The sequence below is a fragment of the Marmota flaviventris genome, chromosome 17, assembly GCF_047511675.1.
Source record: "Marmota flaviventris isolate mMarFla1 chromosome 17, mMarFla1.hap1, whole genome shotgun sequence".
In the NCBI taxonomy this organism is placed as follows: Eukaryota; Metazoa; Chordata; class Mammalia; order Rodentia; family Sciuridae; genus Marmota; species Marmota flaviventris.
Window position 1 is genome coordinate 61,657,799 of NC_092514.1, and position 21,648 is coordinate 61,679,446.

Below are 21,648 nucleotides of genomic sequence, written 5' to 3' on the forward strand. Positions count from 1 at the left end.
TATCACTGGGTCCAGCCATAAGGAAGACTGGTGCTAAAGGAGAAAACAGAAAGCATCGTGTTTAACAACTGCCTTTTCAGCCAGAGAGCTGTTAGTCAGCTCTTTGTCACTGTGACCAATAAAGAGATAAACAACTTATAGGAGGAAAGGTGTATTTTGGCTCAGTCTCAGAGGTTGGGGTGCAAAGTTAGTTGGCACCATTGCTTTGGGCCTATGGCAGCCCAGCACATCACAGCAGGAGTGTACCCAGAGAGCTGCTCACTGGTGGCAGCCAGAAAGCAAAGCCGACAATTTTTCTTAACTCTCTTCCACTAGGCCCCACCTCCGAAAATTCCCACCACCTCCCAATAGCGCCACAGGTTAGAGACCAAGCCTTCCACACATGGGCCTCTGGGGGTCCCTCCAGATCCAAACTATAACGCTAACAATTTATTTAAATTGTTCTTCTACATATCTGGATCACGTGGGTTAGCATATGAAACTCTGAACTGAGACTAACTCCCTGCAAAACTTGAGTCATTTTAAATAGACAATTTCCCAGTGATTTTAGTCAAACAACCTCAACCCACCCCATTAATTAACAATAAATACCACTTTCATTTTTTATATATAATGCAAAAGAAGAACATGGTAACTGTGTTTATACCAAGTTCTTCTTGACTGCAGATTTTAGTTGTGACATTTGTTATTAAAGCGATATCTGTTAACAAAATACCTGAAGTAGGTTTAATGGTATCATTCAGCTTTTACTTTCATATAATTGTGAGTTTTATAAAGCTTATAACTGGGATCAAATTGAATGCAACAGAGGATTTGAAAGCATGTTATTTATAAGACAGAAATAAAATGATCTTACGTTATTTGGGAAGAAAGGCAATACGAAAAGAAACAAGTAAAAAGGCAACTGATTTCTCAAAACACATTTTTTTTTAATTGGCTTTTAGAACATCATCACCAATGGCCACTAAAACAAGATGAGTAAATTTCGATTTTTTTCTTTTTTGTTTGTGTTTGTTTACTTCCTTACTTTTAATCATACACAAATCTCAATTCAAATAAGGAGTAAGACGAGAATTAATGACATGTTTGCTTTTTACTTACCTCTTCTAATTAAGTTGATCAAGGTGGCCATATAAATGCTTCAAAGCATTTCAGCCAGGGGCCTTGAAAGAAAGGGAGAGAATGAGCAAACTGTTCAACTAGTAGTTCGTGAGTGCCACCAGTCACAGTCCCACTGGTGAGCTCCTGCCATGTGTCTAAAGGTGGACACACAAGCTTGAGCCTCTGGGAAATTCAGTGTCACCCCAAGGCACTGGCCGCTACCCTTCCTATACATGGAACACTCGTGCTGTAGATGTGGGGGGTCTTCGAGGAAAAGCAGGCTTCTGTGGAAGACTCTGCACTTGGAAATCATCAGGGATTCTGGGAAGCAGCAGCTACAGCCTCAGAATGGTTGAGGCAGTCTGTCAAATGGTGGCATCGAGCTGACCTTATGAGCACCATGCCTACTACAAAAAAAAAAAAAAAGCTATTTATTTTAACTTTCTCAGTAACTAGACCTAAAGCCAGGCAGTGGCTAAAATTTGTAAATGCATTCTCTAGTCATTGAATATTAAAATTAAAAAAAAAAAAACTCCAAAAGTACCTAGTTCACCACTGATCCAAATTCATTTAATTTGCTTCCCCAAAATGCATCTCTAGATGTACAAATGTTTCTTTCCTGTTTTAAATGTTCAAGGTTTTGTATTTGTTTTATATATATATATATATATATATATATATATATATATATATAATCATAAACTATACTGTCTAACCTTAAAGCCAAAAAAAACATAAAACAGAAGTTCTGAAAAGCAATTCATAACTAAAAATAAGTCATTTTCCTTTATCACCAGTGTGACTTACAATATGTACCCACATCTGTCGTTTCAGATGTTTAAATTCTTCATGAGAATTGTAAATATTCTTTATGTACCTACCAGGATGAAAAACTCTGCCAAGGCAGGTGCAGGGACTAAAAGAATACCCCTTCCTGGTTACTTTTGTTACCTTTATTTAAAAAATAAATAAATAAAATCACCCCTGAGGAAAAAACCTCCAAGATATGCCTCTAGTGGTAATTTCTGGAATGGAATAAAACACATTGCTGTACAAAAGGGGAAAGGGGAAAGGAAAAAAAAAAGCCAAGCAAAGTGCACTGTGTCAGTCCTAAGGTGTGTGACATGGCAGTAGGGAGGAGCTTCTTCTCTGTGAACTCCATAAAAATGTCAGCCCAATGCCACCATGACAGACGCTGCTCCAACCTTCCTGAAGCTGCAGGTGCTGCTCCCAGAGTCCCCGATGGATTTCAGTCGCAGAAGCTTCAATCGAAGCCTGAGTTCCTCCTCGCAGGGCCCTGTGCTCAACTTGAGCAGTTCCCTGTACAGGAAGGGGAGCGTGCAGCGTCTTGGGGCTGCACCCAGCGTTTATGGAGGGGCTGGAGGCCATGGCACCCGCATCTCGACCTCCCGACACGTTGCAAACTATGGGAGCGATCTCAGCGGCGGGGACCTGTTTGCTGGCAATGAGAAAATGGCCATGCAGAACCTCAATGACCGGCTGGCAAGCTACCTAGAAAAAGTGCGGTCCCTTGAGCAGTCCAACTCCAACCTTGAGATGCAGATCAAGCAGTGGTACGAAGCCAACGCGCCCAGCGCAGGCCGTGACTACAGTGCATATTACAAACAAATCCAAGAGCTGAAAGATCAGGTAAGGCCCTGATGCCTGTGTTTTAAAACTATCTCACTGTCGTGCCTCTCCTGATAGCTCAAGAGTTAGGTGGGTCTAAATGCATGTTGTAAAGCAAATTAGGTTGCAATGCTTTAATTATAAAAATGCCACACCTATCATCCACCCTTAATATTGGAGCATCTGACTATATAACAGGGTGACTTTAAATCAAACTTTTAAATCTAATTACAATAATTTTATCCTCCAATCTTACAGTCTATCTTTGTCACAGCTCACCATGTTAGGGATACATGAATAGAAAACAATTTTTCTGAAAACACCTAACTCTTTATGTGTGATCATAAATTTTTCTTAGTTTGTCACCCAATCCCCACTTTTGAAAGTCAGTTCAGGGATCTTTCTACTTTCAGTCATGTAAATGTTACAAGTATTCGGATCCTATAGATTTAACAAATAAAGTGATTCAGAGTGGAAATAGGGAAGCAGGAGTATAGATCTTAATGATACCAGAATTTTTAAATGTCCTGTTTAATAATCTGATTAAGAGACCACTTTTACAATAATAAAATATTCTATTGCTTCCAATCCACGTTTATTGCAATCATATCACGACCTTCACCTCTGTTATCCAAGACAGGTGTAATTCTCTATTTTATCTCATATGGAATAAGGGTAGAAGACTTTGTTCCTAATTGAAGATGTCAGATATGACCTGAGGCACTTTTTTTTGCTTTACCGTTCTTATCTAATCAAGAAAAACGTGTCCCTTTCATTTTCATTTCTGTTTTATAATTCATATTCCTTTAGAGCAAAGGCCACTCACTGACTTAGCAGCAGGTCTCTTTTTCTCGAGCCATATCATAACCGCAAGTGCAATTTGAATTCAGGTTCTATAGGAGATTATGTTAGGATTTCTGAAACTATGCACACATGAAGCAATGCTCTTTAAATTAGTCTTCCTGTCAACAGATCATTTTTTCAGGCTATCACTAAAAATGTTCATAATAAACCAACCATTCTGCCATATGTCTCTCATGATTTCTGAATCAACTTGGAATCATTCCAAATACATAGGCTCGGCCATCAGTCCCGTGTGGCTGGGCAGAGCCAGCATATGAAGGCAGCCCTCTCTCCAAGACTAGATCCACTGAAAGAGACATGTCACGGTAACATCTTTTACAAGTAGACTTCTCCCTGCATGCATGTTAGAGAACTCGCCCACTAGTTAACCACTTCTTAGGACCCCGGGTTTATCCATCCTGATATCCCTAGATCCTAACCTCCCTATCATATGGCAAGTGTTCTTTCACCAAGTGTCAACACTTAGTGGACACTAACGAGGCACAGAGTACCTGCTGGGCATAGGAGAATACAATGGGGGAATTAGGAGGAAACAGGGATGGACAAAGCTACCACTCAGAGTGGTCGATGCTGACAAGGAAAGCTGTGCAGGACACTGAAAGCAAGGGCTGGTCATTCCACCTCTGCTCTGAGGATGTCACTGAAGGCTGCCTTGAAGCCACATTGCTTAAACTGAGATGTGAAAAAGACGTGGGAGTTTGCCAGCTGAGAGGGACGACAGGAATGTTCCAGACAGGAACAACATTAAAGACAAGGCACTCAATAAAGCTTGATGACCCAAGTTGACTGAAAGTCTCCTTTTGTAAAATAACGAGAAAGTGGGCCAAACCCTGGGGACCAGAGTTCACTTCATGCATTTTTTTTTTATATGAAATACCCATGTTATTATTCCTCATACATATTCTTATGTGGAGATTCTTGACATGAACATCTTTGATGTAACTGAGGGTATATCTGAGAATAAACCCAATCATTTTAAACTCCTATCCATTTGAAAGTGTCTTTCCTGTGTTTTTTCCCCAGATTACAGATGCTCAGTTGCAAAATGCTCGATGTGTCCTGCAGATTGATAATGCTAAACTGGCTGCTGAAGACTTCAGACTGAAGTAGGTGTTCTAAAAGCACAGTAAAACTTACAGGAAAAGAATTCCTTTTAATAGTCCTTCAGAAATCCACATTGTTGGTGGAGAAACTGCCTTTAAATGTTTTCAGAATGTAAGACATAAGGGATGTTAGAAGCTACCTAATCCAGCCCAACATTCAGGGATAGACCTCTCTTCCACAGTCTTAAGATTCGGCCACCAAGTTCATAGCAGAATACCTCCGATAATTGCTACTGCTCTTGTTGGTTAGCTCTGGTTGCCCAAACATTCTTTTTCAGAAACCTGGCATCTGCCTTTTCACCCACTGAATCTTATCCTGTCCTTTGGCATAATAACAAAACAGCTTGAAATTCCTTTTCTGTACAAATGCCCTTCTGTTACCTAAAGAGAGTCAGATGTCTACATTTAGTGAACCTCCAAGCAGATACCCAGATTCCTTCAAGAACCTACATGTATGGCGACCTTCGATATTTACTAGTTTACCAGTGTTTTACAATATTGTCTGACCAACCAAAGAGCTAAGACAAACCTATGATTAATGCATTTCCATTGTGTTCACTTGCTTTCAGTCCTGTAATGCATGTGATCAAACTACTCCCACACTGGGGCTTCCTCATCCTGAATCTGTATCAACAAAAAAAGTCCTTTGTGGCTTAGAAGGGTAGCATTTTAATGCTAAAATGGATTAAAAAGAAGGAAATGCGGGGAGCTGGAGTTGTAGCTCAGTGGTAGAGAGCTCCTCTCGAGAGACCCTGGGTTCAATCCTCAGCACCACGTAAAAAATAAATTAGTGAAATAAAGGTATTGTGTCCAACTATAAAATAAATATTTTTTTAAAAAAGAAGGAAATGGGAAAGTATATCTGAAGATTAAAGCAGTAAAAGTTCATTAATTCCAATTTTATAGGTCAGCATCAGAGCGATCCACTGCATTATCATTGTTTTAAAGCTTGCTATTTTTTAAAAATGAGGGTCTCTAAGATTGCAGAGGAGGATATCTGACCATTCGAGGCACATCTGTTTACTAAGTAATAAAAATAAATGGATCATGTGCTTTCATTAAGCAAAGCCAGCCATAATTAATATCAATAATAAGAATCATTTTCTAACACAGTAATTAAAACAATTGAAATTAAAAATTGAAATTTTTCTTTTAATGTGTCTGGACACGGTGGCTCAAGCTAGTCATTCCAGTGGCTCTGGAGGCTAAGATAGGAGGATCTCAAGTTCAAGGTCAGCCTCAGCAACTTAGCAAGACCCTAATGCAACTTAATAAGACCCTGTCTCAATAAAAAACAAAAAGGGCTGGGGATGTAGCTCAGTGGTTAAGCGCCCCTGGGTTAAACCTCCAGTGCAAAAAAAAAAAACTTAAAGAATGTAGAAACTTTTTAAGTAATTGCAAATCACAGAGATTACATTATGGAGCAAATTATCTGATTCCTAGGTTCTCATGCATATTTTATAAATGTGTAAAGGGAGACATTATAAAGTATTGCAACTGATCACATATTCCACATTAAAAAAAAATCTATCTCACTATATTAGATTCTCTCTCCTATAATGACTTCAGAAGGCCTCAGCCTCAGCTGTCTCTGCACACTAATTCATTCACAGGTTTGAGACTGAGAGGGGGATGCGCCTAACAGTGGAGGCTGATCTCCAAGGCTTGAGTAGGCTCTTTGATGATCTAACCCTGAGAAAGACAGACTTGGAGGTCCAGATTGAAGAGCTGAACAAAGACCTGATTCTCCTCAAAAAAGAGCATCAGGAGGTGAGAAAATGATCAGAAGTGGTTCTGGGGATGATGGAATGGCTCCAATAAGAAGAATAAAGAGGATGAGGAGGAGCAATAGGGGAGGAGGAACGGTTGGTGGTGGTGGTGGTAGTGACCAGGATGAAGATGTCAATAATGATGGCAGCCCTCGCTCCTTTTCATAAGGCTGCTCTAGGTCAGATGACATAGAGCAATACCTGGACCCCAGAAGCCAGGCATAAGTTATTATTCTCCTTCTTTTTTACGCATACCCAATGAAAGCAGCCATAGATATCTTCTGTCTTCTCTGACCAGCCTTATCTAAGAATGTGCTCCACACTAAAATCAGGATTTTCACTCTCTTAGGAAGTGGACGTCCTGCGCCGGCAGCTGGGCAATACTGTCAATGTGGAACTGGATGCAGCTCCAGGCCTGAACCTCGGTGACATCATGAATGAGATGAGGCAGAAATACGAAGTCATGGCCCAGAAGAACCTTCAAGAGGCCAAAGAACAGTTTGAGAGACAGGTAACAGAATAATTCCCCAGTGTGAGCAAATGTATAGAAGCTGCCTTCCCAAAGGAGATCACTTGCTTCCTTGCTCCTTCCTTTCTTCCTCCCTTCTTACCTTCCTGCTTTCCTTCCTTTCCTTACTCATATTTTTTTTTTCCATTCTTGGAATTTCAGACAGAAGCTCTGCAGCAACAAGTCCTAGTGAACACAGAAGAGCTAAAAGGAATGGAGAGTCAAGTTACAGAGCTGAGACGCACCTATCAGAACCTAGAGATAGAACTCCAGACCCATCTCAGCATGGTAAAGCACAGCTCCCTCCCACTTCGCAATCCAGCGAGTGTTTACCAAGTGTGAGGAACCCTGGGAATGCAAAGACCTCTAAGAAATAACCTCTCCCCTGGCAAAGCCAACGGGGAAACAGGTTAAACAACTAGTAAGAATTAAAAGACAGAAAGAAATCGAGGAAAGGGCAATGCACTGCCCAACGCAGAGGGAAGAGTAGATCTGGGAGAGTTCACCTGGAAGGTGGCGTGTAAGCTAGGTCTTAAAAGTTGAGTGAATATTAAAGCTGGAGAATAGGAGTCAAGACATTGCAAGCTAAGCAAATTGGCCAGCCCTTGGTAAGTGATGCTGTGGTCACCACCAACAACACCACGTTCATCATGGGGTGGCTGGGCTGCAGCCCTGCTCCATGACACTGGGGCAAGGCTAAGGGAGTAGGCTGCATCTGGGACACCCCCAAGTGTTGTGGCAGGAAGAGGACCAATGGCAGGGCCACATGTCAGTTTCACCTGCATTTCTTTAGCTGGAGAAAGTCACATGACCAGCCCCGGCATCAATAGGTCAAGGAAGTGTAATTCTCCATTTCCAACACAAATCACGTGGCCAGTCCTGATGAAGGGATGGGAGGTGTAACCTTCCCACAGGGTGGGGAAGCAAATACACAATGCAACGCACAGAGGGAACCAAAGGTGGGTGTAAAGCTGAAAACCACAGAGGAAAAACCCAGGGGCCAGGATCCTCGCTGCCTGGTTGAGTCTGCCTTGATGGTTAAAGGGAGAAAGGGTTGTAAACTGATACCCACCAGGACTAGCTGCAGAAATTCTTCCCAAGAGAAATTAAAATTGAGTCATTTCCTACATCTAGTCCTCCCATAAGGAACACTCTGCCTGTCTTGTGCTCCTAGAAAGAAGCTCTGGAACACACATTGGAGGACACCAAGGCTCGCTACAGCAACCAGCTGGCCAGCATCCAGGGGCGGCTGAGCTCTCTAGAGTCCCAGCTGATGCAGATTCGGAGTGAATCAGAACGTCAGAGCAACGAATACAGTATTCTTCTTGACATAAAGACCAGGCTTGAGCAGGAAATTGCTACTTACCGCCACCTTCTAGAAGGAGAAGATGTAAAGTAAGGCTCTTAGAATCAAGCAATACGTGTCCACAGCTGTGAGCTATTCTAGTTTGCTCTCCACCACTCATTACCCAGCACCAACGCAATCGTAGCACAAAAGCAATTACACACACACACACACACACACACACAGAACATCAAGATAAAAATATACCCAAAAGTAACACACACACCCAAAATACCATGTATGGCCTTTGAAGTCATATGGTAGGAATGAATTAGAAGATGGTTATCTAAGTCATACAGATTATGCTTATGTTCGTTTTTATGATTGGTATATAACTGAAAGCACAATAATTTTTTAAAAATTCTCCTTGAGGGCTCACAAAGTAATCAGCAGGTCCCAGAGGTTCATGGGAACCAATCTGGGAACCATCAATGTTAGAGCAATATAGTCTGCAAAGACTATACCCAAGGACATCGACAATGTAGTCTGCAAAGACTACACTCAAGGACCCAAGACTTGAGCTTCTATTCTGTTGTTTTAATAACAGTAATTTCCAGTATATGTTCAGTGGGTCAGTTTTGAAGCTACGTATTTTTCAAGTTAAAAAGCAGATCATTCAAGTTTGAAATAACGAGCCTTGTCAAAGGGGGAAAAAATAGAAAAACAGCATCCAAACATATCACTCAACTTGGCTTTGAAATAGAAAAGACAGGAGAGCACTCCATTTTCAAACTGGCAATTATACTTTCTTCTTCTTTTTTTTCTTTCTTTTCCAAAAAAAAAAAAAAAATCAAAGAAATGCGCAACTTCAGTTAAGCAACCTGGAGGAGAGAGGTAAGTATTCCACGGTTTTGCACTTTTTCTCTGACTCTGAAATCTCAGCAGCTATCCAGTAATTCCATGTGGGAATTTATCCCTATGGTAGGATCATTGTCTTGGCCCTTGTTATTGCTGTCCTGAGAGCCTGAAAAGGAAAGAGAAAACTCAAATGTGAACTTTACTTATTTCAAGATCATGTATTTCAGTTTGGGGTGGAAAGAGTAAGAAATTTATAAATTGGGGGAAGGGTGGTGCATTTTCAGCATGTATTTGTAAAATGAATTTAAGATTATTTAAGAAAAAGGATGAGTTCAACTTTTTTATTCTAAAAGAAGGAAATAAGCCGGGCATGGTGGCACATGTCTGTAATCCCAGTGACTTGGGAGGCTGAGGCAGGAGAATCAAGAGTTCAAAGCCAGCCTCAGCAAAACAAGCGAGACGCTAAGCAACTCAGTGAGACCTTGTATGTAAATAAAATACAAAATAGGGCTGGGGATGTGGCTCAGTGCTCGAGTGCCCCTGAGTTCAATCCCTGGTACCAAAAAAAAAAAAAAAGGAAATAAATATGAAATAATAATAATAATAATTTAAAGTTGAATTTCACAAATCATGGACATGGGCCTGAATTAACATTATTGTCTGATATGCACTCAGATGTAAAGAAAACCAGGAAGATTAAGACAGTCGTGCAAGAAGTAGTGGATGGCAAGGTTGTGTCATCTGAAGTCCAAGAGGTGGAAGAAAGTATATAAAGAGCTGCCAGAAGGAGACGCTGCTGAGGTTTCAAAAGAAACGTGGCTGTGATTTTTACTCCCTATAAGAAAGTGGCCATCTAAAAGCACTCTTCATACTTTGTAGTGATCAGAAGGGGGAAGGGGAAGCCTATTTATCAGTCTATGTAATTAAATATAAACCTTTTATCAGAGGAGCTGCAAATTGCCTGCAAAAATGAAATCCAATGAGCTCTAAAATATTTAAAACACCATTACTGCCAGCTTTATCTTGGAGCACATCTATTACAAGCTTTAGATGCTAATATCAATTATACACATTTCCATGATACTAAACCTCACCAGAGCAGAGAAGTCTATGCAAATTGCAAATAGACCTCTGTCTCTGTTTTGTTTTGTTTTGTTTTTTCCTATTTCTGAATTGCTAAATCTCCTTTTGGGAGCTCCTGGGTTCTTAATTGAGCCAATTTCCTGGTTAATCTTGTTGGGTTTTTCAGGATCAGTACAATTCTGCCACTTTTAAGCTATGTCTGCTTTTCCCTCATTGTCTTTACTGCTTTTTAAAACTCAGCCCAGCTCCTTGAATAATTTGAGAGTCAAATTCCAATCACAGATGCTAAGCAGCAGAAGAATGAGGCACACACACCTTGCTTGTAATGAGAGAGACCCTTCTCAAGGCAGACCGCATCTCCTTTTGAAAATAAACTGCTTAAAATCATCGAGTGCCCTCTTTCTTTATGTGCCGAATGTATATTATGAAATGTTTCTCACCGTTTTTAAGTAACAGCTTTACTGAAATGTAATTCACACACAGAAATCTACCTATGTAATGGGTATAATTCAGTGGCCTTTGGTGATGTTCACAGGATTGTGCAGCCATCACCACTATCTAACTTTATCACCCACCAAATTCATTCCCATTCTCATTCTCCATTCCCTCCATCCCCTGAAAACCATTAACCTATTTCCTCTCTCAACAAATTTGCCTATTGTGGATGTTTCATATGAATGGAATTATACAGTGTGATCTGTTGTACACAAATGTTTGCAGCATTGTTAGTCAAAATAGCTCAAAAGTGAAAATATACATACTGTATTCTCACCATTTTTGCATCTTAGTGAGTGATAACTGCCTGTGAATGTTTATAGGAAAAATTAATTTGCCTAGTATAGTTGTATACTAGTGAATTGATTGGTTGGTCAAACTTAAAATTTTTTATAGAAGTTTCCAAATTATTAGGATAGTGAGTTTGAATATTATATGGGATATAATGATGTGGCTCACCTAAAAGTAATAATATCTGCCAGTTATTTTTTTTAATTTTTAATTTTTATTTTTAATTATACATGACAGTAGAAAGTATTTTGACATATCTTACATACATGGAGTATAACTTACCATTTTGGTGGTTGTACATGATGTTACACTGGTTGTGTAATCATATATGAACATAGGAAAGTTATGTCTGATTCATTCTACTGTCTTTCCCATTCCCATCAATCCTATCTCCCCCACCCCTTCCCCCTTGTCCAATCCAGTGAACCTCCATTCCTCCCTCCCCGTCCCCACCTATTGTGAATCAGCATCCACATATCAGAGAGGACAGTCAACCTTTGATTTTTGTGGGATTGGCTTATTTCACTTAGCATGACAGTCTCTAGTTCCATCCATTTGCCAGCAAATCCCATAATTTTAGTCTTCTTTAAAGCTGAGTAATATTCCATTGTGTATATGTACCACCTTTTCTTTTTCCATTCACCTGTTGAAGGACACCTAGATTGGTCTCATAGCTTAGCTATTGTTAATTGGGCTGCTATAAACATTGATGTGCAATAAACATTGATGTCGCTGTAGTATGCTGATTTTAAGTCCTTTATGTATCTGCCAAGGAGTGAGATAACTGGGTCAAATGGGGGTTCCATTCCAAGTTGTCTGAGGAATATCCAGACTGGTTTTCACAGTGGTTGAACCAGTTTGTAGTCCCACCAGCAATTTATGAGTGTGTCTCTTTCCCTGCATCTTTGCCAACATTTATTTTTATTTGTATTCTTGATAATTGCCATTCTGACTGGAGTGAGATAAAAACCTCAATGTAGTGTTAATTGCACTTTTCTAATTGCTAGTGAGGTTGAACATTTTTTTCATATTTTTGTTGACAGATCATATTTCTTCTGTGAAGTGTCTCTTCAGTTCCTTTGCCCATTTATTGACTGGGTTACTTGTTTTGGGGGTGTTTTAACTTTTTTGAGTTTTTACATATCCTGGAAGTTAATGCTCTATCTGAGGTGCAGGAGGCAAAGATTGTCTCCCATTCCGTAGGCTCCCTCTTCATGTTCTTTTTTTCTTTTTTGATTTTTTTTTTAGTTGTAGATAGACACAATATCTTCATTTATTTATTTTTATGTGGTGCTGAGGATCAAACTCAGGGCCTCACACGTGCTAGGCAAGCGCTCTACCACTGAGCCACCACCCCAGCCCCCTCTTCATGTTCTTGATTGCTTCTTTTGCTGTGAAGAAGCTTTAATTGGACACCATCCCATTTATTGATTCTTGATTTTACTTTTTGCACTTTAGGAGTGTTGTTGAGGAATTCAGTAGCTAAGCCAACATGATGGAGATTTGAGCCTACTTTTTCTTCTAGTATCTGCCAGTTATTGAGTACTGTGAGCCAAACGGTGCGGCAAGTATTTCACACATTTCTCATTTAACTCCCACAACAATCTTATACCAATATACAACAAATAGCAACTTCATGTGGCTGCACCTTATTATATTATATCCATTTTATTTATAGGTATTTTATATGAAAACATAAGAGAAGTACTTTCCCCAAGTCACGGCTACCAAGTAGCAAAGCAAGATGGAACCTCGGGCTGTTTCTAAAGCCATGACGCCCTCTTAAGCAATAGGCAATATGTGATCCTCTTTTGAAGTAGGCATTTGCCTCCCCTGGGTTGCTTTGTTATTTTTCTAATTGCCATTTTCACGAGCCAAATATAATAGCCAGAGTGGCACTTGTCCAGCTTAGTTAGCTAACATCACGCACAAGACTTGATTCAGCATGACTTTTGTCAGGAGAGATATTTTCATTCCTTTGCTTTTCTGAAGAAGTAAAAAGGATTCAGCCTTGGTTATTCCTTACTTTCCTTCCAAGTCATGCCAGCTGGTAATTACTTTGGGCATGAGGTTAATGTTTTATCCTGGGTTTTTGCAATACTCAATTCAGTTCATCCCTTTTTCTCACCATTTCCTCTTGTTTTCTCATGATCTGTTCTTTGAGTTAATGTGAACTTACTTTTTAGAGAAAAATAAACTTAAAAATCATACCAAAAAAAAAGACGTTAAGAATTCTGAAGTGAATTCTCTTCCACCTACGAAGACACACTTCAGGATGATCTGAAGCTTTGATATACAAATACCAGAGACTATGAATCTGGTTAATAAAAGACCTACGAAGATGCGTTTGAAATTGATTAGGCATGACCACTGACATGTGGCAATAATGACACTTGGTTATAAGAGGTAGGATGATTATTCTTAAATCAGATTCTCCCCTGCTTTTTGATCTATCTCTAGTTTCTTTCAAGCAATCTTTCAAAGAAAGTAGCTGAGACCATACAGACATGCGGAACCAGAGGGCGGGTTTCTAATTCCAGTTCTGCCAGTAGTTTCTATGTGAAAGCGACACATTAACCTTTGTGTGTGTGTGTATTCATCTTCTACAGATTAAAAACTGGAACAGCACAAACCTATTTTTGACGGGTAGCCAGACCCAGGGAAGATCTGTAGTCCTTAGATTCAGGACTACATGTGATCACACATTAGAATCATCATCCATGTATTCCTTCGCCATGTGTGAAATCATCAATGCAGAAGTGGAGCTTAAAAACTCAGAGAAAACCCCTCCACCGAGGTTAGGACGGAGATAGCTATTTTTTCTGAGCTCTGGGGACTGTTTCTATACTGAGCCCTGCCACATTGAAAAAGGAGACTGATACCAAGTGACATGAAATCAAAGCCTGCCCAGTGACACTCCTGGACACCTTCTTCTCTCACCCTTACTCACTCAGGGTTGGTCTCAAGTACCTGATTACACCCCCAAGTAACAATTGCAGCTTAAAGCAGTAATTCAGAATGTCCATCATTTTCAAACACCCTTTCAAGCATCTCTTTTCTTCTCTCTGAGGTTCACTTCCAAAATTCTCCTCACTGGGATATTATTTTATCCTGCTCCTCTCCACAACTACACACTGCCTCTAGAATCCTCCCCTGCTTCAAGATCCATGGAGCGCTTAAGCCCAGAACTCAGGACCACTCATCATGATCCCTTGGGATCTTGTTCATCAGCAGCTCAAAAGCACAATATAAAATCAGCATACTATAGTAACGCAGCCACATCAATATTCATAGCAGCTCAATTCACACAATAGCTAAATTGTGGAAGACACTCAGATGCCCTTCAACAGATGGATGGTTAAAGAAACTGTGATATATATATATATATATATATATATACACACACACACACACAATGGAATATTACTCTGCATTAAAAGAGAATAAAATTACGGCATTTGTAGGTAAATGGATGGAGTTGGAAAATATCATGCTAAGTGAAGCAAGCCAAACCAAAAAATCAAAGGCTGAATATTCTCTCTGATAAGTGGATGTTGATCCATAATGGGGAGTGGGGAGGCATGGGGAAAATGGAGGAACTTTGATTCGGCAAAGGAGAGGGAGCATAGGGAGGGTGCACGGGGGCAGGAAAGATGGTGGAATGAGATGGACATCATTACCCTAGGTACACATATGACTGCACATATGGCGTGATGCTACATCATGTACAACCATAGAAATATAAAGTTGTGCTGCAATTGTGTACAATGAATCAAAATGCATTCTGCTGTCATATATACCTATTTAAAATAAATAAGTGTTTTTTTAAAGCACAACATAAAACAGAGGCAACCCCATATTCTTTATTCACTCCCAGGATTTTAAAGTGTTATTCAAAGCAAGAGATGTTACAGCCCAAGTATCAGTGAACTGCAGAAAGTGACAGGTCTATCTTTCAGGGAAAGAATTCAGATGAAAAATCCTGCCATCAAAGACCAGGAAGCTAATCCAGCTGACACGAAAGAAGTGCACACTTTTATCTAATTAAAAAAAAATCTAAAGATTTTTAAATGCCACATAAATAATTTTCTCAATGGTGTATATTCCCTAAACTTCACAACAGTGGAAGATATATTATTCTTTTTTCCTTCTTGTTTGCAGTGCTCCGGGTGGAACCCAGGGCCTCACACGTGCCAGGTAGGTGCTCTACCACTGAGCTCCACCAACACCCCATCCCCTACTCCAAGAAGACATAATTCTTAGTTCACCCTGGATCTAGTCATTTCCCTGTGTGCCTCAACTTATGCAATCACTTTGCCAACAAGCCCAGGATTGTTTTGGCTTTAAACATTCCCACCTGCCTGCCTATGCATTCATACAGCTGTCAAAGAAAATCATGGTCACCTCTGAAAGCTCTCAGACGGATACTTCATAGTTAGCACCACGATTCAACCCACTGAGCTAACCAGGCACACCAGGAGGCTGACTCACTCAGCCTCCCATTCCGAAAACAAGCCACTAAAGAATTATGTCTCTTTTCAACTTCTGAAGCTGCTTCCGTCTCCTACCTGGATTAAGAATAAATCTTGGTTAAAGTGTACCTATAAATTAGGCCATAATCATTTTAAATGAAATTCATTTTAAGTGACACATTTAAACACATTAAGAATTAAATTCTTGCAGAGTGCAGTGGCACTGTAATCCCACCGACTCAGAAAGATTAAGCAGAAGATCATAAATTCAAGGCCAGTCTCAGCAATTCAGCAAGGCCCTAAGCAAGCTAGACCGTAACTCAAAAAAAAAAAAAAAAAAAAAAAGGATGTAACACAGTTACCACACCCTGGGTTCAATCCACAGTGTCAAAAAATATATATAATAAGATTTAAAGTCTTTCAAGTGAAATAACTCCAAGGAAGAAATGACAACGTTTAGCCAAAACACTATGCTTGGATTCGGGATAAAAATAAATTAGACATTGTCCCTTTCTAAGATGCTGATAGTCTAAGTTAATATATTATAGAAACGTAAATGTATAATATGTAAACTTAATGTGTAAATATGGAGCAAAATTATTTACATTGTATAAGTTTTAAAGTTGGAAATTATACATTTCAGCACAAAATTGGTTCTATTTTCAAAAATACAAGTTAACCATATTCCCCTCTTATGTGAGCATACCACTGAGTTATAGTTTTGAATTTAGCACATTTCTTTGGCTTTGTGAGCAAGAAATAGCCTCTGTTTTTATTTCTATGGCAGTGAAGTGGAATCACTGGGTGTTGGGAGAATGCTTCTTGTAAGTAATAGTTAACAGCCATAACACATAATGTCAGGTTCCTGGGTGTGGAGTACAAGCTGATCTGTACTTTATAAGGTCTCTGGAGATGCAGTGAGAGTCACCAAATTCTAGCTAAGGACACGTTTGTCTGTGTGTTTGCATGATTTCGTGCATGCTGTTATTTCTAACAAACCCTGAGGAGTCATTCTCTGTGTGTTGACCCAGGCATCGAGAAGTCCAAGGAGAAAGCTGTATTTAAAAGGCAGGACTCGCACATCAGATAGAGCACTAATCTCTAGGGTATATGAAGAACTTAAAAAGCTAAACATCCAAAAAAAAAAAAAAGTCCCAATCAATAAATGGGCCAAGAAACCGAACAGACAACTCTCAGAAGATTATACACAATCAATCAATAAATATATGAAAAAATGTTCAACATCTCTGGAAATTAGAGAAATGCAAATTAAAACTACTCTAAGATTTCATCTCCCTCCAGTCAGAATGAGTAGACACAAATAACACAAACAACAATAAGTGTTAGCAAGAATGTGGGGGAAAAGAAACACTTATACATTGATGGTGGGACTGCAAATTGGTGCAGCCAATATGGAAAGCAGTATGGAGATTCCTTGGAAAGCTGGGAATGGAACCACAATTTGACCCAGCTATTCCACTCCTCGATCTATACCCAAAGGACTTAAAAACAACATACTACAGGGACACAGCCACATCAATGTTTATAGCAGCACAATTCACAACAGCTAAACTGTGGAACCCACCTAGATGGCCCTCAGTAGATAAATGGATAAAGAAAATGTGGTAAATATACACAATGGAATATTACCCAGTAATAAAAGAGAATAAAATCATGACATTTGCAGGTAAATGGATGGAGTTAGAGAAGATAAATGCTAAGTGAAGTTAAAAAACCAAATGCCAAATGTTTTCTCTGATATAAGGAGGCTGATTCATAGTGGAGTTGAGAGGGAGAGCATGGGAGGAATACACGAACTCTAGATAGGGCAAAGGAGAGGGAAGGGATGGAGAGAGCATATGGGTAGGAAAGATGGTGGAATGAGATCATTACCCTAAGTACATGTATGAAGACATGAATGGTGTGAATATACTTTGTATACAAGCAGAGATATGAAAAATTGTGCTCTATTTGTGTAATATGAATTGCAACACATTCTGCAGTCATACATAACAAATTAGAATAAAAATAAATAAATAATTTTTTAAAAAAGCATATACCTTCATAAAATGTTTTAAAATTCATTTCAAATTCATTAAAATTTGTCTAAAATGATAGCAAAAATAAATAAATAAATAAATTATTTAATTAATTAATGAAATGAAATGCAGGAACCAGAGTACCTGCTTGATGTACAGAGCAGAAACCTGGCTTCACAGTTAGGGAGGTCAGAGTCACCATGTGTCCTTTTTGTTTTCACTGTCAGCAGCACAGTTTTATTGTCTATAAAAGGCACTGCAGACCTAAATCCTGTTTTATTTTGTTTTGTGGTACTGGGGATGGAACCCAGGGGTGCTCAACCACTGAACCGCATCCCCACATCCCCAGCCCTTTTTGGTTTTTATTTTAAGACAGGGTCTTGTTTAGTTGCTGAGGCTGGCTTTGGACTTAGGATCCTCCTGCCTCAGCTTCCCAAGCCACTGGAATTACAAGCATGTACCATTGCGCCCAGCTGAGACTCAAAATCCTATCTCTGCCACTCCTGGCTCTGTGGTCTTAAATAAGTCCTTCATAACCTGACCCTCAGTGCAGTCATAATGTGGAATGAAAACAGCACCTTAAGAATTTACCATGAAGGTTAAAAAATAATGTCTTGTGATCTGCTTGTCCCAGTATCTGGGAAGCAATGAGTACACAATAAATGATAACAGTTCAAACAAGGACAATCTCAGCCAAAATGCTTGTAATACAGATTTAAGGAATCCTTGGTAAAAGTCTCTATACGGAATTCCACTTAACAAGTTTCTGTTCTCTAAAGAAAGGACACAAATGGATAATGGACTCTCTCATCAAGCCATCTGCCTTTGGTTGCTGCCTCCTTCCCACATTCCTAGTGAATGTGTAACTTCTGAAGATCTCTTGCTTAAAACCCCTTTATTTAGAAATTCCACTTGTTTACTCTTTGTGATTTGTATAGGTTGAGGGAAAACATGTGCCTTCTCATATATCCCTTAGGATTCAGCATATCTGCCCTGGGAAAGTGATTAAAAGAGAGAGAGAGAGAGAGAGAGAGAGAGAGAGAGTGTGTGTGTGTGTGTGTGTGTGTGTGTGTGTGTGTGTTGGGGAATAGATGTTGAAACAGTCCTTCCATTTACCAGAATTGATCCTGAGCATTCATTATGAAGGTTTGACATGGGTTTCAGGTGCAACCCTCCACATCCACCCCCAAATCCTCAGTGGGCATTGCCAACTCTGGCTTGGGATTACAAATGATTAAAAAAACTCATCTTCAGGGAGGCTGAAATCAGGGCAGATAATACCTGAACACTTGGGTGCATGGGGTTGGGTTCTGAACCAGGAGGAATCCAGACTGCAGTCCTCACTCTATCATGGCAACACAAGCATTGGCCATTGTGAGGCTCACCCCCAATGAGATAAAGGCCAGCAAAGAAGTACTCTCTGGGAGCTCCTACGGCTGCAGAACCTCCCTCTTCATGGGACACCTGAACACTGCCACCCAGCAAGGACCTCTGAATGCTTGTTTCTGAGAGTGTGTGTGAATGCACATGTTAACATCAGGATGGGGGTAACAGCCAAACCTATTTGTAGAGTGTGTTGGAATCTGTTAATACTCAATTAATATACCATGTAGCTTGCCTTTATGTCAATACTCTCTTCTCTAATTTTGGAAAAGTTTCCTTATACATAACACACACTCATGACCCATTCATGATTAATCAAGAGAAAAATCAATTCAGCAAGTATTTATTGAATGCTGATTTTGTGTAAGACATTGGGCAAATGGACTAGACATTGACAATGGAGCTAACCACAGACCCAATGCCTGAATACTTTCATGTTGGTTTGATTGAAATACTTGATTTAATTCTCCAAAACCATGTTGACTTAATTCAAGTTGAGCGACAAGCATATGCTTACTCCTCCTGTTATCTCTGCAATTGAAGAAAAATATCCACAAAACATTAAGCTATTGTTTTAGTCAAGAAAAATCAAAAGTGCTGCATATGCCTATAGCAAAATAATAAACAATGGCCAAATATTTGCTATAATAAAACTAATTGTTTTGAATAAGTAGCATCTTAATGTCCACACTGGTGTTCAATAATATTGCTGAGAAATTGTGCTTTGCCAGTAGCCTGATCTCTACTTTCAAATGTATAGAAAGGCTTCTGAAAGTCTTCTTTGTCATGCAAAGTATGTATTATAAATCAAATAAGAATTCCTTTTTTATTTTTAAAATCTATAATACTAGTGATTTTTTTAGATAAAATGAAAAATTCAATCCAAATACACCAAAATGATAACGTTTTCAGTAGCCATCTACAAGAAAACCAAGGTCCCTTTGGGAGAACAGAAAGTTACTCTTTCCTAAGAGGCAGGAACTCTATCTTTACAATAATTTTAATGCATTTTATCTCACTAAATCCACTCTAGTTAAAATACTTACATATTCCTAATATACTCAGTCAATGTAGGCCTTATTGATGAAATTTAGTATATGTGTCTTTGCAAAAAGATGTCATCTAGACAGAAAATCTTATTTCCTCAAATACAGAGAAAATCGAATTTAGAAATCTGAATGCAGCAAAGAATTTCCAAGAATCTGCAATCATGCTGTACACCTGCCTTTTTAAAATTCAAATTATGGTAATTATATAGTCTTAAGAAAGAAAACTCAGTTATAAAATTTTATATTGTACTAATTATGTTAAAATATATACACAATCACTGGTACACCTATATTTACATTTCCTGTAATTACTTAGTATGTACATACACATAAGAGGCGGGTGTGGGGAAGAGAGAGCTTATATTTAAAAAAAAACAATACTGGAATTATTTTACAATGAAAAATACAGAGACTTGGACCATCATCCATGTAAAAAAAAATGAAAAAGAAATCCTTACTCTTTCTTAACCAATTGAGATAGATACTCACAAGTTACATTCCTAAGGACCTCCCACTATCCTAGAATCAGACTAATAGGTTTCCAGTTACCTATAATTTCTGTAGGAAAACAGGCTTCTTTCAGGGTTAAGGCACTTCCCATCAGAACATTACTGTTTTCATGCTCAAATCTAAGCCATGTCAATTTCTTTTCTTATCCTAAGATATACTTCATATTGTCTAATATGTCAAAATACACTCTACTGTCATGTAGATCTATACAGAACAAATTTTTTTAAAAAAATCAAAGAACCCCTACAGCAAAAAAAGAAGCCATATCAATTTCAACAGCAAATAATATATCAAAAAAGAAAGTAAAATAAGAACTTTCCTTAAAAAAATAAATAAATAATCAGGACCCTAGATACAATTCTTTGGAGCAGTTTCTCTAAAAAATGTAAAGATAACATTTGTTTGTTCTATAAACATTTATCCCTTTTAAGTCAGATAGGCAACTAAAACGATTTGGCTTCTTAAACTTGGAATTTTAGTCATTTCTTGATGTGGACAGTGAACTTCTTCTTTCTCCTTATGGATAAAGCCAATAAAATCTTCTACACAATCCATTCAACCAGTCAACACATTTCTTGAGCAACTATGATGAGAAATAGCTGTTGAAGGAATAAACATAAAACTGCAGGGTGCTGAGCCGTGAGCAGCGAGACAAGGCCCTGATTCCAAAGAGCTTACAAGGTCAATTCTAGGTAAAGGAAAAACTGCTGGAACAAATATAATATCATAATATTCTAAGGAAAAAAAAAAACTTTTCTGTGTATAATCGGTCTTTTTTCTTTCTTTCTTTCTTTTCAGAAAAGGGAAATCATACAACACCTTAATTTAAAATCTTGAAAATTCAAATTCCAGAATCAGCCTGGGAAATGCACTTGTTCCCCGCCTTCAGCCAGCAGGTTCCTTCTGAAGCTGTATTCTAGAAAGAGATTCTAGATCATGGTTGGGTGGTTGATGATGAGTTTCCAAAGGAAACAGACAGGAAAGAGGGGTGAAACACTTGGAAGCTTAAAGTTTAGGAGGAAGGATTCATCAATCTACCCATCCGACGGTCACCGGTCGCTTTCCTGCTGTGCCAGAGATGCTGGACGGTGCGGAGAAAATGGGGAGTAGAGTGATTTGGAGAAGAAAAAATTTCTTATGACAACCTATCTCCACTCCACCCAGCTTTCTCTTCGGTATAACAGATATTTCATGCAAATGATTATTCAA

The 21,648-nt window shown here is 39.0% G+C and overlaps 1 protein-coding gene across 1 annotated transcript; it reads left to right on the forward strand.

The window, feature by feature from the left end:
* The first annotated feature begins 2,343 nt into the window (after positions 1-2,343).
* Positions 2,344-9,890, forward strand: Krt20 (keratin 20). Its single transcript, XM_027947016.1, has 8 exons — positions 2,344-2,751; positions 4,618-4,700; positions 6,311-6,467; positions 6,816-6,977; positions 7,137-7,262; positions 8,149-8,369; positions 9,116-9,153; positions 9,793-9,890. Exons 1-8 carry the CDS (start codon positions 2,344-2,346, stop codon positions 9,888-9,890), a joined length of 1,293 nt encoding a protein of 430 aa, XP_027802817.1.
* The last annotated feature ends 11,758 nt before the right edge of the window (positions 9,891-21,648 follow it).

Coding starts and splice junctions, on each gene's coding strand:
- Krt20 (XM_027947016.1), top strand. CDS start 2,344: ATGGATTTCAGTCGCAGAAGCTTCAATCGAAGCCTGAGTTCCTCCTCG. Junction 2,752..4,617: donor TCCAAGAGCTGAAAGATCAG/GTAAGGCCCTGA, acceptor TTTTTTCCCCAG/ATTACAGATGCTCAGTTGCA. Junction 4,701..6,310: donor GCTGAAGACTTCAGACTGAA/GTAGGTGTTCTA, acceptor ATTCATTCACAG/GTTTGAGACTGAGAGGGGGA.